The sequence below is a fragment of the Cervus canadensis genome, chromosome 3 (genome assembly GCF_019320065.1).
Source record: "Cervus canadensis isolate Bull #8, Minnesota chromosome 3, ASM1932006v1, whole genome shotgun sequence".
Lineage (NCBI taxonomy): Eukaryota > Metazoa > Chordata > Mammalia > Artiodactyla > Cervidae > Cervus > Cervus canadensis.
This window is the reverse complement of record NC_057388.1, coordinates 101124896-101142816: the sequence shown is the minus strand read 5'-3', so window position 1 is coordinate 101142816 and position 17921 is coordinate 101124896. Positions and strand designations below refer to the sequence as shown.

General features: G+C 43.0%; 1 protein-coding gene across 1 annotated transcript; it reads right to left on the bottom strand.

Annotated features, from left to right (window-relative positions):
* Window positions 1–932: 932 nt before the first annotated feature.
* Window positions 933–1958, bottom strand: TAS2R60 (taste 2 receptor member 60). The gene has a single exon (XM_043463943.1). The coding sequence runs from the start codon at window positions 1956–1958 to the stop codon at window positions 1005–1007; it is 954 nt and encodes a 317-aa protein (XP_043319878.1). The 3' UTR covers window positions 933–1004.
* Between the last annotated feature and the right edge of the window lie 15963 nt (window positions 1959–17921).

Sequence of the window (17921 nt, the reverse complement as noted above, 5' to 3'; positions counted from 1 at the left end):
GAAAAGGGAGGAAAAACAGGAAATGAGGCTGAGAGATTTTAAAGCAAACAGCGGGACATTGAGGAATCTCAGTCTGAATGGTTCAAGAGATCACTGATCTAAAAAAAAAAAAAAAGAGATCACTGATCTTAGGGAGAGTTTGAGAAGACCTGTGGAAAGCAGAAAAGCAGTCCACATGCTTCACCAAACCAAGCCAGGAGTTTCTTAAATCTGTATCAGATACAGATGAATCTCTCCATGTCAAAAGTTTTAGTAGGTCCCAAGAGCAACATAAAAGAAGTCACATCTGGCTCACGAGCCTTATCATTTATAGAGCAGCCTAACCGGCTGGACTATAATAGAGAACGTAAGCAATATATAAATCATAAACTCCTAGCATTCAGGAGTCCTCAAAAGGTAATCTGCAAATGCACAAATCGCAGGTAACACACACAGCTGCACACATGCACAAATTACACTACGCTCTGTAAAGGGAGTTCAGACACCAGGAACTCTTGCATGAAAGGAAAGAGAGTTTCATTGCAGTAGATGGTTGGAAATCAGCTAAGGCTGAAAAAGGAAACGTGGTTTTACAGGATGAAGTCAGAGGAAAATTGACATTCCAAAAATCTTCTCCAGTCTGATTTAACAGATAAAAAATGAATCATGTGTCAGGATCCTTGCATTCAGTTTCCAGGAGGATAATTTTACACACCAAGAGTTTAGTCACAGGGAAAGTTTCTTGCTTCTTTGTCCACATCAGGTCCCACAGGGAACATTGACTATATCAGCTACACCCTTGCTAGTGTTGATACAAGTCAGCGATGCTGGGCCGCTACTTCAGCACCTTCTATTTCATCTTTAATCCTACTTCACTGAAGTTATTCTTCTAATCATGAAACACAGCAAAGAGGGAAAGAGAATTAAATGTGATTAAACGTGGCAAAGAAATTTAAAGAAGCAACATCCCATTCCATCCAGGCAGCCTCCTGCAGTAGAATCTGAGGCTTTTCATCAACTGCAATTCAAGATGCCCCGTGTGCTGAGGAGCAGCCCCTCCCTAGCACAGCTCTCAGCCTGCGGTTACTCAAGAGGAGAATAATGGGGTGGAATGCTGTACCCAGATAAATCACAGTCTGCCACATCCAGTACCGGAATTCCCCAAAGGGAAACATACCTGAGGCAGTGAGAACCAGTGACAGAAAAGAGGAAGTGAAGAGGATAGCAAAGGAGATAAGAGCCAGGAGAGCCTTGATGTGTGCCTGGGCACTGGAACTGTGAAAGCCTGAAATGGAAAAGAAGACCTTCTTGGTGTGTCTTCCCAGAGATGTAATGAGCAAAACCGTGCCCGCGATGAAGACAACAGTAGGGATGGTCCAGGTAACAATTCTCAAAGGGAAGAGGAAAAAACTCTTATACATTCTCACAGCATTCCTAGTGACATTCCAAGATTGCAGACCCCTCTTTAAATAGTTTTGATACATTCTCTGGTTACCTATGAAAAATAGAACGGAGGTAAAGGTAGAGAACCCCAGAGAGCTGAATAGCATCCAAGGAACCAACCCAGAGACATTCCGCTTTAGCCAGAGGAAAACGGGGTGGGTGAAGGTTGCGATTTTCACACAGTAGAAGACAGTGAGCCAGGTGGAGAAGCACAGCGTTGCAGAGTTCAAGAAGTCCCACTGTACAGCCAGGAGCTGGAACACGGGGTGGTACGGGAAGGCCGCTGGATTCAGGAAAATGTAAATGTTCTTACTAATCACCACCCATTGCAGACAGAAGCGAGAGGCCCCCAGGCTGACCAATAACTTATCGCAAGGCGACAGCGTTCTCCGCAGCAGCCACTCGCTGCCCAGTGCCGCGATGATCAAGCCATTACCTACCAATGCCACCAGGAACAAAAGGAATAAAATAATAATGAAGATGACGGCTGTCTTATCAACCAACTGAGGTCCTGGGACCACGTCCTCTCCACTCATCTCTCCTGCAGACTTCAAGGTCTCTTCCTGTAGGGCGGTTCTGGAAGGTCCTGGATAATATCGGTCCCTCCAGCTGCCCCAGTACAGAGGATAAAGTCGAGGATGTGGGCTATCTGAGGAGGGTGAGGAGGTATTTTCTTCTCAGAATAGATGCAAATAACATTAAGGCTCAGTTTCAGAAGTCCCCCTGCCTGTCCATGAATTTGCCTGTCCTTCCTCTGCCTACTTTCTGCCCGTGTCAACACTGGTATGGATACTATATCAGGTCCTTGCATTTAGCATCCCTCATGTGGGAACTTATACCTCTCTGACACCTAAGACATGATCACACACCTGCTGGCTGCTCCACGAGGAAATCTAGAGGGCACACCCCCATCAGACATCCAGAGCTCACATCCAAGATTGGCTGGTGTGTTCTGGGCACTGTTCTAAGTGATCTTTGTTGTCCTTAGTTCTCACAATGACCCTATGAAGCAGGTGACTTTAGAAAACTCCTTTGACAGGCATAAAACTGAGCAACACTTCTACTTAGGTTAACTCAAATCCTACTACTTGTGGGGACCATTATTATCAAATAGAGCACAAGAGACAATTATACATAATAAAGGATTTCCTAGGTGGTGCTAGTGGCATAGAATCTGCCTGCCAATGCAAGAGACACAAGAGATGCATGTTCAATCCCTGGGCCAGGAATATCCCCTGGAGTAGAAAATGGCAACCCACTCCAGTATTCCTGCTTGAAAAATTTCATGGACAGAGGAGACTTGCAGGCTACAGTCCATGGGGTCACCAAGAGTCAGACATGACTGAGCACACAATGCACGTGCAGGTGAGTGTTTTAACTATATTTTACTAGTGACCTTTAAAGGGCATTTCTGGGCTTCCCTTGTGGCTCAGCTGGTAAAGAATTCTCCTGCAATGCAGGAGACCTGGCTTCAATCCCTGGGTTGGGAAGATCCCCTGGAGAAGGGAAAGGTAACCCACTCCAGTATTCTGGCCTAGAGAATTCCATGGACTGTATAGTTCATGGGTTCGCAAAGAGTTGGACATGACTGAGCGACTTTCAATTTAGGGATTTCCTGGTGGCTCAGATGGTAAAGAGTCTGGTTGCAAAGTGGGAGACCTGAGTTCAATCCCTGGGTTGGGAAGATGCCCTAGAGAAGGATATGGCAACCCACTCCAGTATTCTTGCCTGGAGAATCTCATGAACAGAGGAGCCTGGTGGGCTACAGTCCATAGGGTCACAAAGAATCAGACACAACTGAGCGACTTGACTTTCACTTTCAAAGGGCATTTCATGTAGGAAACCCTACTATGATAGCTGTAACACCAATGTGCTATGGCAAGAAGAATGCTGGGCTAGGAATCAAGGCAGGTGTCAGTCCTAGTTCCATCCATCACTGTGAGTTATTGGGTATGTCAGTAGGTCACTCTGTGCCTCAGTTTCTTCATCTATAGATGTGAAAAGTATCATCTTTTCTAATTCACAGGGTAAGACTATATTCTAAAACTAGGATCTCAGTTTTCAGAGTGAAAGAAGACATTAAATAATTTAATGATGAAATAAGTGAAGCCTCAAGTTATAGATTAAAACTCCCTCCTAAAGTCACAGTACTATGGAGGAAAGACCAAGACCCAAGCTGAGTCCAGGACCAGAAATCCTTGCATAGTTATCAGGACATCTTGTACTCCTATCTCCTTCATCCCCAGATGAAGCCAGAAGACCAAGTTTTGAGTCTTGTCACAGTCACTATTTGGTGTAATTGTTCTGCAGTTTGTGAGTCATCTGCTCGGTGGTTCTATGGTGGGGTTAATGGCGACCTCCTCCAAGAGGGCTTATGCACATGCTATGTGACCCAGGTCTGCTGCACCCAGAGCCCCTGCCCCTGTGTCAGGCCACTGTGCTACTGGAGAAGAGTGGAGAAATAACTCCAGAAAGAATGAAGAGGCAGAGCCAAAGTAAAAACAACACCCAGCTGTGGATGTGACTGGTGATGGAAGTAAAGTCCAATGCTGTAAAGAGCAATATTGCATAGGAACATAGAATGTTAGGTCCGTGAATCAGGCAAATTGGAAGTGATCAAACAGGAGGAGGCAAGAGTGAACATCAACATTTTAGGAATCAGTGAACTAAAATGAACTTGAATGGGAGAATTTAATTCAGATGACCATTATATCTATTACTGTGGGCAAGAATCCCTTATAAGAGACGGATGGAGTAGCCATTACAGTCAACAAGAGTCCAAAATGCCGTACTTGGGTGCAGTCTCAAAAATGACAGAATGATCTCTGTTCATTTCCAAGTCAAACCACTCAATATCACAGTAATCCAAGTCTATGCCCTGACCAATAATGCTGAAGAAGCTGAAGTTGAACAGTTCTATGAAAATCTACAAGACCTTCTAGAATTAACACCCAAAAAAGATGTCCTTCTCGTCACAGGGGACTAGAATGCAAAAGTAGGAAGCCAAGAGATACCTGGAGTAACAGGCAAATTTGGCCTTGGAGTACAAAATGAAGCATGGCAAAGGCTAGCAGAGTTCTGCCAAGAGAATGCACTGGTCATCGCAAACACCTTCTTCCAACAACAAAAGAGAAGACTCTACACATGGACATCACCAGATGGTCAACACCAAAATCAGGTTGATTATATTTTTGCAGCCAAAGATCAAGAAGCTCTATACAGTCAGTAAAAACAAGACCAGGAGCTAACTGTGGCTCAGATCATGAATTCCTTACTGCCAAATTCAGACTTAAATTGAAAAAAGTAGGGAAAATCACTAGACCATTCAGGTACGACCTAGATCAAATCCCTTACGATTATACAGTGGAAGTGAGAAATAGATTCAAGGGATTAGATCTGATAGACAGAGAGCCTGATGAACTATAGATGGAGGTTCATGACATTGTACAGCAGGCAGTGATCAAGACCATCCTCAAAAAAAAGAAATGCAAGAAGGCAAAATGGCTGTCTAAGGAGGCCTTACAAATAGCTGTGAAAAGAAGAGAAGCTCAAGGCAAAAAAGGAGAAAAGGAAAGATATACCCATCTGAATGCAGAATTCCAAAGAATAGCAAGGAGACATAAGAAAGCCTTCCTCAGTGATCAAAGTGGAAAGAAATAGAGGAAAACAATAGAATGGGAAAGACTAGAGATCTCTTCAAGAAAATTAAAGATAGCAAGGGAACATTTCATGCAAAGATGGGCTCAATAAAGGACAGAAATGGTATGGACTTAACAGAAGCAGAAGATATTAAGAAGAGGTGGCAAGAATACACAGAAAAAACTGTACAAAAAAAGATCTTCATGACCCAGATAACCACGATGGTGTGATCACTCACCAAGAGCCAGATATCCTGGAATGTGAAGTCATGTGGGCTTTAGGAAGTATCACTATGAACAAAGCTAGTGGAGGTGATGGAATTCCAGTTGAGCTATTTCAAATTCTAAAAGATGATACTGTGAAAGTGCTTCACTCAATATGCCAGCAAATTTGGAAAACTTAACAGTGGTCACAGGACTGGAAAAGGTCAGCTTTCATTCCAATCCCAAAGAAAGGCAATGCCAAAGAATGCTCAAACTACCCCACAATTGTACTCATCTCACACGCTAGCAAAGTAATGCTCAAAATTCTCCAAGCCAGGCCTCAACAGTACCTGAACTATGAACTTCCAGATGTTCAAGCTGGATTTGGAAAAGGCAGAGGAACCAGAGATCAAATTGCCAATATCCGCTGGATCATCAAAAAAGCAAAAGAGTTCCAGAAAAACATCTACTTCTGCTTATTGACTACGCCAAAGCCTTTGACTGTGTGGATCACAACAAACTGTGGGAGATTCTGAAAGAGATGGGAATACCAGGCACCTGACCTGTCTCCTGAGAAATCTGCATGCAGGTCAAGAAGCAACAGTTAGAATTGTACATGGAACAGCAGACTGGTCCCAACTCAGGAAAGGAGTATGGCATGGCTGTATATTGTCACCCTGCTTATTTAACTTATATGCAGAGTATATCATGAGAAATGCTGGGCTGGATGAAGCACAAGCTGGAATCAAGATTGCTGGGAGAAATATCAATAACCTCAGACATGCAGATGATACCACCCTTATGGCAGAAAGCAAAGAAGAACCAAAGAACCTCTTGATGAAAGTGAAAGAGGAGAGTGAATAAGCTGCCTTAAAACTCAACATTCAAAAAACTAAGATCATCGCACCTGGTCCTATCACTTCATAGCAAATAGATGGGGAAACAATGGAAATAGTAACAGACTTTATTTTCTTGGGCTCCAAAATCACTGCAGATGGTGACTGCAGCCATGAAATTAAAAGACACTTGCTCCTTGGAAAAGCTATGACCAACCTAGACAGCATATAGAAAAGCAGAGACATTACTTTGTCAGCAAAGGTCTGTCTAGTCAAAGCTTTTTCCAGTAGTCCTGTATGGATGTGAGAGTTGGACCATAAAGAAAACTGAGCACCAAAGAATTGATACTTTTGAACTGTGGTGTTGGAGAAGACTCTTGAGAGTTCCTTGGACTGCAAGGAGATCAAACCAGTCAATCCTAAAAGAAATCAGTCCTGAATATCCATTGGAATGACTCATGCTGAAGCTGAAACGCCAACACTTTGGCCACCTGATGCGAAGAACTGACTCCTTGGAAAAGACCCTGATGCTGGGAAAGATCGAAGGCAGGAGGAGAATGGGACAACAGAGGGTGAGATGGTTGGATGGCATCACCAACTCAATGGAAAAGGGTTTGAGCAAGCTCTGGGAGCTGTTGATGCACAGGGAAGCCTGGCGTGCTGCAGTCCATGGAGTCGCAAAGAGTGGGATATGACGTAGGGACCGAACTGAACTGAACAGTCACTGTCTATGAATCTTTGGACTAGTCATTTAATCTCTCTGAACCCCTATTTCTTCACCTGTAAAATATGAATCACAAATAAACATGAATATATTATATGCATATATAGGGATGTGTATATGTAAACTATAAATCTCTACACATTCATAAGAAATAAGGTGATGATGACAATTGTTATTATAATGACCTCCATCCTGTGGTGTGACAAGTAGTCCTAGAAGAATTCAGGAAAGTATCAGGGATGCAATAGAGGTCCAACGCACCAAATATTAGACATCTACCTTAATTAGAGGAAGGTGGAGTAAGCAAAAGCCACATTTTCAATAGGAATGACATCCAAAGAATCACAAAAAAAAAGCAATCAGGTGAGTGCTTACGTACTCTGGTGAGTATAAGCAGGTTAGTATGTCACAGGGAGTAAGGCAAGAAGAAATTCTTCCGGGTCAAACACAGCAATGGTGCAGGCTCAAGATCAAGTAACAGGAGAGAGAGAGAGGGGGTATTTGATAGTACACTCACCTCCTGACCAGCACCATATCCTACCAGTTCCAAGCACAGAACCCCATCAAGAGACAACAGACTGCAGATCACTAGGATCTCTTTCCGGTTCCCAGGTCACCTGGGACAAAGGTCCAGGTGGAATTGTTCTTCAAACACAGAAGCCTTGCTGCAGTGAACATTGTCTTCCTTGGGAAAGCCGAGGTGAACTTAGGTAACTCATTCACTCTGCTTTTCTGAGAAGATGCAAAACTGCCTGGGATAGAGTTCCCAACTGCTCTCTACTCTGCCACCCACATTCATCTGGGTGGCATTCGGCTGTTTCCTACTGAAACGTGGAGCAATAAAGCAAACTTTGAGCTTATAGCTCTGGAGTCTGACCAGCCACAAACCCCTCAATATGGAAAACTCATATATTTTCCCATCTGCTTCCTACATCTTTGATGGCTCATGTACTGAGAAAGATGCGCTGTTATTCTTCAATTCGACTAACAACAATTAGTAAGCATCTCCAATATATTGTAATGATCCTGTGAAAGGCGCTAGGCTGTAACAATGAGCTATGAATAAGTATCTGCCCTTAAAGTGTTTTCATACACTTATCATAAACCACAAACATTTACTAGGCATATATATACAAAGTGCAGGTTAAGTTAATCCAAAAGGGTGAATAATCATTTGCATTTTAATATACAGTTGTGTTTAATATACAGTTGTGATTCTTTTGTTGTTTGTGCTTTCTGTTTGTTACACTTTGCTTTCTCGTATTCAGACTTTCTTATCTGGTAGAAGTCAAGTCTGAGAACGTTGAAATTCTAACAGGCAGTCTTTATATGTATGATCATGAGGGTGGTAGAGGTAGGAATCCTGAGTAGATTCCCTGAGTGGGAAACAGCTCGGTTCTGTCTCTCAGAGGATAAAAAAGCAGGACACCCAGGCTGTGGTTCTAAATGTATGTGTCATCCTATTTCCATCCCAAGAATTCTGAGAGGGATTCAGTAGCAGCCACAGCCCCTTTGTTGTGGAAGAGCAAAGACATGCCTTGTATGTTGAAAGCTCAGAGAGATGACATCAGTGAAGGAGGCGGAAGTGTGAGTATGTCTAGCACAGAGATAAGTTTGGCTATAGCAGAGGATTTCCATAAGGGAATGGCGGCATATCAGGCTGAAAAGGTAGACTGGGGAGAGATCCCAGAAGGTCTTGAAAGTCAGGATGAGATATTAGCCTGTGTCTTTGGTCAAGATGGAGCCACCAAATGTTTATGGGCTCTTATGAGCTAGAGCCTAGGAAAGGGAGGATAACAACATCAACCAATTAAAAACTCCTGAGATAAGCCCAGTTATTCCAGGTACTGGAATAACTCAAAAGACTGTGAAAATGCTGCAGAACATGGGAGTCACACGACCATCCCCTTCCCACCCAAGATATTTAAGTTCTGGAGCTCTGACCAAGGGAAAGCCAGTGTTCCAGGTGACATCGCTGATGCTTCTGTCTTTTCTGCCTCCACTCAGCCCTCTGTGGCTTAAGTTCCAAAGTTCAATCCCTGCAATTTGTTATTGCTTTCCCAGCTCACTCATGTTGTTCCTGTTTTAAAAAAGGAAAAGCTTTCTTGATGATAGTCCCAGCTCTCCAGTTTCCTGTGTCCGACTTTACCCTCTCTCTGGGAAACCCTTTAAGCTCCTCTCCTGCAATTTAGGGATCTTCTCTTTTAAAGCCTTAATCTTCTTTTTTTTTTATTAGTTGGAGGCTAATTACTTCACAACATTTCAGTGGGTTTTGTCATACATTGATATGAATCAGCCATAGATTTACACGTATTCCCTTAATCTTCTTTTAAGTGAAAACTCCTCACCCTCTTATCTTATCTCTGCTAGCTCCTCTTTCTCTCTCCTCTTGCCGTATTTCAGCCCCTAGTTAGTATTATAATGTCTTGAGGTCTCAGTTTCCCACGATTGTTGGACAACTTACCATAAATGCAACGATTTCTGTTCTGTTATTATTCCTGTTTTGATTAGCTTGGACATATAAATCTGTTAACCATGTGGGGTGCTTTTCCCAATCTTTTCTTGTCTCTTGATCTCCAAACTTTTTTATAGGAAACTCCATCAGTTGAAAAAAACTATGAACATGAATTCCACCATATGCATATTTATTTATTTTAATTATATGCTTGTACTCTGCTCATATGTTATGTATTAATACATCATAAAATACAAATTAAAACTGCGATTAAAAAGATGAGAGTAAAAATATATTGAAGTTGTCACATTTTCCTTTCTCCATCCGGTGGATCATTTTGCACACATTCTGGGATGCAAACACCCTAATTGATAGACTACCATCCTAGACATCAGCATCCGGGGCCAATGTCCTGGGTGAGTGGACAGAAAGAGTAAGATTCTCAAAATTAAGAACTATAGCAAATTCCCTTTGTTTTCCTTTTCTATCTTCTATTGGCCAAGACCTAAAAGCTTTGCCACATCAGACAATTTGCTTTAATTCAACATACAGCCAACACACAGAATCACACGCAGGACCTATAGTGGCACAAAACTCATATATGCCCTCAGACTTCAATGGTTCAAAAAAGTTCCATGGGTGGGACCGGTCTTAAGCAGGGCACAAAAGAAAGGAATGGCAAAGAATGGCAGAGAAAGGAAAGAAGGAATTTCTAGATGGGCCAAGACCACAGGCTGCAGGGAAGAGCCTGTGGGGAGACAGAAAGAAGCTTCCTGGGCTGCAGTAGAGACACTGCACTCTGACAGCAGAGAAGGGATGCAGAGGGCAGTTGATGCGTGTGGGACAACCTATGTCACCATTCAAGGGAAAGTGAGAGTGAAGTCACTCAGTCGTGTCTGACTCTTAGCAACCCCATGGACTATAGCCCACCAGGCTCCTCCATCCATGGAATTTTCCAGGCAAGAGTACTAGAGTGGGTTGCCATTTCCTTCTCCAGGGGATCTTCCTGACCCAGGGATCGAACCCAGGTCTCCCTCATTGCAGATGCTTTACCGTCTGAGCCACCAGGGAAGCCACCATTCAAAACAAAAACAAAACAAAAAAACCCTTTAGGTTGACCACAGAACAACTGACCACCATCGCAGTTCTCTGTAAAGAGAGTACGGACTGGAGAATATTATAAGGGTTATTTGCATAGAGAGTGAGAGGCGCCTGTGTGGAAACGAGGCCACCATCCTAGTCCAAGGTGGTTCGGGACCCAGACGAGAGACTAGGAGCAGTGGAAGGGATGGTAGAAACAGAGAGGGATGCAAAAAGAATTAATGGGACATACAAAGAGTGGGGAAGAAAGAGGGAAATGAAAAAAAGTGAAAGACAGCGCCCACCCTTGTGCGTTCTTGCCACTCAGGGCTTGTTCGGTGATAGTAGCTATTGATACTGCTAACTGGAGACAAACTGGCCCTTGTCCAGGGCTCGGCAAAGCCTCTTCTTCAGGGTCTTTCTCAGCGTGGGGCTGCTGCGCACCAAGATGCTAGAGTGCAGACAGATGCCCGCGTAGCTCACCACCTCACAGGCCCGGCGCCAGTGTTTCCAGAGGGCTGGGATGTACATAATGATAACCAGGGGCAGGGAGTACAAGGTGCAGGAGAGGAGGAAGAAGGCAAGTGACTTCAGGGCCATGGTGTGAGCCCGGGTGCTGGGATCACGTGGGCTGGGTCTGTGGTCCCGCAGCTGCCCGAGGTGCCGGCGCAGTGAGGACCAGAGCAAGATGGCGGACACCAGGAACAGGAGGAATGGAACCGACCACATGAGAATTACGCGAGGTAGAAAAAAGCGCAAATAGACAGCATGTATTCTACCAGCCAGGGTATCATTTCCATGGGAACTCTGGGCAGCAGTCATCTGGGCAAGAATTGTATTCCCAGCAGCTGAGGAGATGACGGTCAGACCAGACAAGATCAAGGAAGCCAGCAGCAGCCGGGGAACTGACTGAGAAATCCTCCACTTCATCCAGAAGAAGACGGGAGAGAGAAGAGGGAGATCTCGGCGCAGTAGGAGACAGCAAGCCACGAAGTCAGCCAGAAACTGAGGGAGCTGATGAAACCCCAGGGGGTGCTGAAACAGTAGGTTTTGGAACAAAAGCCAGAGGAGGCCATGAGGTGTTCAGGAGGGCCATCCTGTGCAGACAGAACCGGGAGGCAGCCAGGCAGACCACAATCATGTCACCGGCGGGCAGCGTCCGCAGCCAATGATTCCAGGAAAAAGATGACCTTGAAGATCAACGTGGGCAAGGCGGGCATCTTCTCCAGGTAGACTCTGCTCAGACTCAGCTTCTACTTCAGGTACATCCACAGGAAAGCACAGTTTCTCTGGCCAAGCCACTCCGTTGAGACTAAATTCAGAGGCTCTCTCCTTGGATTCAGGCAAAAGCAGAGCTACCAGCAAACATCATCACCCCACCCACTCCCCTCCTCCCATACACCCATCACACTCCCATCCGTCCTCCAGGATTTGAAAAGAGGTTCCCTGCGATTGGCATGCAAATCACTCCTAGCTCAATGACATCCTGTCTGTTTGCATAACCTGTATTTGCCTGTTTTTTATCAGAGCCAGATGTAGGGAAATGGTAACAAAATAGAGGCTCCGAGGGTGATTCAGAATATTCATATTTTGTGCTTTATTTCTCACTATACTATTTCTTTCCTAACTTTTCCTTAAAAGATGTCCTTATGCTTGTTTCCTTCCCATAACCACAACACTTCCCTGAGCCTCCCAAGACCCATCTATATGCACAAGTCTTGGAACACCAAGAAGAGGCTCTGTCTCCCCTCCAGTGACTGCTCTTGTGGCCTAAAATTTCAGTGGCAGGCTCCACATTGGAGTTCAAGGAGTCTCGACTCAAAACCTGCTTCCCTGATGTGTTAACATCAAATCTGTTAGTCATCAACACTTTAGCTTCAATGTGTTTGGAAAACTAAAATCAATCATTTCCTAAGAAGCCTCTGAGGCTATGCGAGGGAGTAGACACATCATAATGAGAAGAAGGGAAAGACAGAGGAGGTCAACAGGGAGATGAGATCCAGAGTGGACATCACAGAAGCCAGGGGAGCAAGAGCTGATAGGATGGTCAGGGGAGTTGAGAACAATGCTCAGAATGAGCGCTCAGGGAGAGACTGCTGTCTGTAGGATGAACCACATGCGATAACAATGCTGAAGATAATAACAACAAACTTGTTAGAACATCACCTTGCCATTTATAAAGTGACTTCACATATGTTACATTTTGCCACCGCCAGCCACACAAAGGGACATTGGTTCAGATCAGCCAATCCAAGCTCAGGTAGCCATTTAAAAAGATCCAGCTAAAGTGGGTTGTAAAAGGCAAGAATGCCTATGAACGTGAAAAACAGACAAACAAAAAGCAGGGGGGGAATGAAAACAGAGAGGAGGGTACAGGAAAGCAGAGGTACAGGTGGAGAAGCAGGGAAGATTCTGGAGTCAGGGTCCTTCCCCGCCTCCCCACCCCACCCTGAGACAACTCATAGCTAATAGCCTTGCTTCCCACTTTACATAGTCTCACTCAAGATTCCATAGGGGAGTGATCTATGTGTAAAAGATTTAAAGTAAATAAAACCATGGTTAACTATTTACAGTGGAGACTTCAGGGGAAAAAAGAGATTATGGCACTTGCTTGAAGAGCTGTTTCGTTTTTCTCAGAAGATAATCAAAGAGCAGATCATCCAATCTCATCAATGGTTTTGCAGCACAACTTCAGTGACTTGATTTAGTTCTTTGCCGGTTTTTCTCAAAGACAGCAGCAATGAGTGGCTTCTGCATGTTTCACAACATTTTGGCTCTTCTCTGAGTCCTTTGGTGAAAGGCCAGCTTCATGATGTCATCAAGAAGCAAGTTGAGGCCATGGCACACACACCCTGTTGCGGCCACATGTAACCAAGTGTTCCCTGTGCTTTCTTTCACAGGCAACCTTCATGTGACTTGCACAGTCATCAAAGCTTATGCTTTGTCAAAAACAGTCCTTCCCAAGACTTCTCCTTTTCTACATTAAAGACTCTACATAAAGTGAATGTTTTCTCCCATTTCGATACTCTTCTATAAGAAGGTTGAAAGGATACCATTCTTCAGGTTCCTACTCATCCATCTCTCAGTGCTCCACCAGACATGTCTTAGAGAGGTCCCATGTTCCCAGTAAATGGAATATTGCCTACCACATCAGTGAACAAACAATGTCACTGTCATCAACGATTACAACCACCAACGGATAATGAGCTGGAAAGCCCTGAGAAACTCAGAAAGGAAAAGAATACCTGCTATCTAGCAGTAATCAGACTGCAGACACTCCCTAGAAGGAGTCCTGAGGAAACTCAGGGTATGAAAAATACAAGATACTGGCCCCAGATGGCTGAGGTGCATATCAAAGGAATGATTTCAGTGAGCCCAGACTCTTGCATCTTCCCCTGTATAGAAAAGCGTTAAATTCCTTAGCTTGAGATATTTTATTTTCTTTAACAATAACCTTTCAATGTTCAAACTACCTGCCCTTTGTTGCAAAACTCCTGCATATCCTGCCCCCACCCCTCTCCCCACAGCAGTTCTCTCAGGGTACTTGAGATGTTGCCTCCCACGCTTGAAGTCCTAACAACTCCCACCTAATAAAGCCTCTCTCAACTTTTAGGTTGCTGTTGTTCAGTCACTCAGTTGTGTCCAACTCTTTGCGACCCCACGGACTGCAGCATGCCAGGCTTCCCTGTCCCTCACTAGGTTATGAATAATTTTGAACTGACATCCCATTCATGGTCTGCCTCCAAAAGAGGCCACAGGTAAAGCAACCCTTTAAGTTGTTTTTGAGAACCCTTCCTATACACAAAAGTAATCAAAATACCAAGTGCTTCTCACAAGTTTTGGTCATGTTTCTCCCTTCTGAAAGTGTCTCATGTGTGCAAATGAAACTTAAAAATCCTTTCTTGTAGTACAGTTGTCAATACTTTTTTTAAGATGATGCCTGAGTCTTCTGTGAAACGATGTTAGTGTCAAACCAGTAACATTGGGAGGTCAAATTCCAAATGGGTGATTCTGTAAAGATCTATTTGCACTTCTTTCATTTTGGTGGTCTACACTTGCAAAGGAGTTTTTTTGATTTCTGCTCATTAGCTTATATATTTTTATTTTTTCTTATTACATTCAAACAGTCACTGAGTCATCTTAGAGACATGGGAAAATACACATTTTATTTGGCAAGTTCTGTAAATCTTGGTGTCCTTTCCCCACTGGATCTTTGAATGACTCAGTGTGCAAAAACTCCCATATTCTTCCATAGTTTCATCAGGTAATTGATGGTCTATGCCACAGAAGGGTGGAAAAGGAAGGAAATAGCAGTGCTTTTGATGATGAGAATGCACATAAATATGAAGCTAAATCATGTATGGTTTTAATGCTGTTCATACACAATAAGCTCTAATTTTCTGACCCTACAGCCTTCCTTTTACTCTTCTATTTAGGAAAATAATTTTGGATAAAACATTGGATCTGATAGCAATCCAGCATGAAACAGCACTTTAGCTCTCTGACTGTAATTTGGGGATTTCCAACATCCTCAGTTAACAAAAGGTATAAACAAATTGGGCTTTCCTGATAGCTCAGTTGGTAAAGAATCCACCTGCAATGCAGAAGACCCCAGTTCGATTCCTGGGTCAGGAAGATCCACTGGAGAAGGGATAGGCTACTCATTCCAGTATTCTTGGCCTTCCCTGGTGGCTCAGCTGGTAAAGAATCTGCCTGCAATGCGGGAGACCTGGGTTCAATTCCTAGATTGGAAAGATCCCCTGGAAAAGGGAAAGGCTACCCACTCAAGTATTCTGGCCTGGAGAATTCCATGGACTATATAGTCCATGGGGTCGCAAAGAGTTGGACATGAACTGAGTGACTTTCACTTTCACATTCATAAGCAAATTAAACATTGCTTAATATTTAGATAAATTTACACAGTTTCCTTTAAAATAAAAATAACATTTTAAAGTTGTTTTTATGATGATGAGTTTAGCTCACAAGGAGGTGCAGAGTCCAATTTTATTCCAAGTCAAAAATTTTTGAATATTTCTTTCTGTCTTCCGCCATTTGAACAAACTGGAATCAATACAACTAATCTCTTAAGGAATAAATCAATGCTCCTTCCATACTGCCATAAACCACTCAAATGTCTACTGGAGAGAGAAATCATGTTCAACAGCTTCTAATCTGTGGTTTATAAGCCATGCCTTCCATGGGCTCCAGATAGCAGTGAAAGGGGAAAGGAGAAGTGAGAAAGTAGAGGCACAAGTTTCTCATTTTGGAGACAGAACTCCACTGGAAAAAACAAATTGGAAACTACACTTCTAGATCAGAAGTTACTGAAAGGAAAAAGGCAGATGGAGTCAACACATCATCGTTCACTCCCTTCCAAAACTCTTCTAAATTGACTGTAAGAGAATTGTTAAAACAATTATTTTCAAGGCACCAACGCATAATGACAGCACAGACATTCGAGAGGCTGGAAAGAGTATAGATGGAGGAGCGGTGACGTAGGGCAGAGCTGAGGAGACTGCGCTCTGTGTAGGCAGAGGGAAAAGTCCAGAAATAATCTTTCACTCAGGATGTTTAGTACCAGGAACGATCAAAGACAAGTGGCAAAAATTAGCAAAAAAAATCAATTTAAGATTCAGATTCTAAGATCACTTCTCCCCTTTGGTGTAATTGAGCAACCGCTCCTGCCTATCCCAGGAAAACACTAGAGGCGTATTCTCTGGGGAGAGTGAAACAGGAGCTCTGGGCTGGGTCTATACCAAATACATACAAGGCAAAGGTATATCAAAAGCTGGAAAATTTGGTAGACAAATACTACTCACTTTACAGTGAAAATCAGCAAGTCCCATTCATGAGCTTGGTTCCCAACCAACCTCTCCATCCCTTATTCAACAGAGCAGACAATGAGGAGTTTGGGACATCTGGGAAAAGATAGAAGATAAAACCAAAACAAAGAAATAAAACAGCTACTTGGAGGAAAAAAACAAAGTAAGATAACCCTCCCTCCACTCCCCAATATCAATATTCCCAGAGAATTAAAAGACAATGACAAAACCATATAAAATAATGCAATGTTGTTTAAAAGAAACACTCAAAATTTTCAGAAATAGAGCTCTTTTTAATTAAAAGCACATCTGAAATTTATAACTCAGTAGAAGAGTTGGAAAATAAAACCTATGAAGTATCTCAGAAAGAACAGCCAAAAAAATATGTAGCTGAAAAACAAGATAACACCAGTCCACAATATCCAATGCCCAAGTAATAGGAATTCTAAAAAAACAAAACAGAGAGATAGAGGGAAATAATAAATGGAGGGCAGAAAACCATCAACAAAATAAGTGAAGAGAAATTCCCAGAACTAAAGAATATGGATCTTCATATTAAAGGATCCACCAAGTATCTAGCACATCATGGTAAAATTTCAGAACACTGAGACGATCCTACACGCTTTAGAGAGGGAGGAGAACACCAAATCCAGAATATTAGAAATTGAGTGATTTTAGTCTTCTTGAAAGGAATTTTTTCAGATAGAAAGCAATGTAAGAATTGTCTCTAACCTAGGTTCTCTATCTAGATATTCAAGTGCAAAGGGCGAAATAAAGACTTTTCTGACAAGCCAAGTCTCAATAAAAATTTACTTTCTCTTGGAACTCCTCTTCCAGAGTGAGTGAGCACACTATGGTAAAAGAAGACACGGGATACTGACAATACAAGACCTGAAATAAGAGAGACATAAGGGAGTCACTAGGATGAATGAAGACAGATCTCAAAATGAATAGAGGCGCACCAGGCATGGGGACATATCCATTTAGAAGCAGGACATGAGGCTCCAGGAGAGACTTTCTCAGACAAAAAAAATCTTGGAATATCTGATGAGTCCAAAATTGTTGAGAAAGATTTAAACCACTGATAAAAAGAGTTTGAGAGCAAAAGCAAGCAAAACAAGGCAATTAGCTGAACAGAAAGCCAGAGGAAAAAATATTGTTTAATACATGGTTCCATCATGAATAACATTTACATAAACACTAAAAGAAAACATGTTTCTCCACTCACCACACTTCTGACGTCAAATTGAGGTGGTGGGGTGGTGAGAAAGGGTCTCATACCAACCAGTTTTCCAGTCTCCAGTCATCATCTGGAGATTTTACAGTTGAATTCTGACAGGGACTACTTGAAGACAGTGCAGATCCACAGGTTAAGAGTTTAGCACAAGACTGCTCCTCCTCACTTGTCTGTACTTCTGACCAACCAGCTATAAATTAGGGGCTCCCACACCACCACTTTAGGTTTAATGTATGCTCAGTCACTCAATCGTGTCCAACTCTTTGTAACCCCATGGACTGTAGCCCACTAGACTCCTCTGTTCATGGAATTTTCCCAGCAAGAATACTGGAGTAGGTTGCCATTTCATCCTCCAGGGGATCTTTCCAACCTAGGGATCAAACCCACGACTCCTGCACTGCAGGTGTATTCTAGACAGCTGAGCCACCAAGAAATTTGCTTTAACAGCTCACAGAACTTAAGGGAACAGTTAACTTACATTTATGGGTTCATTATAAAGGATT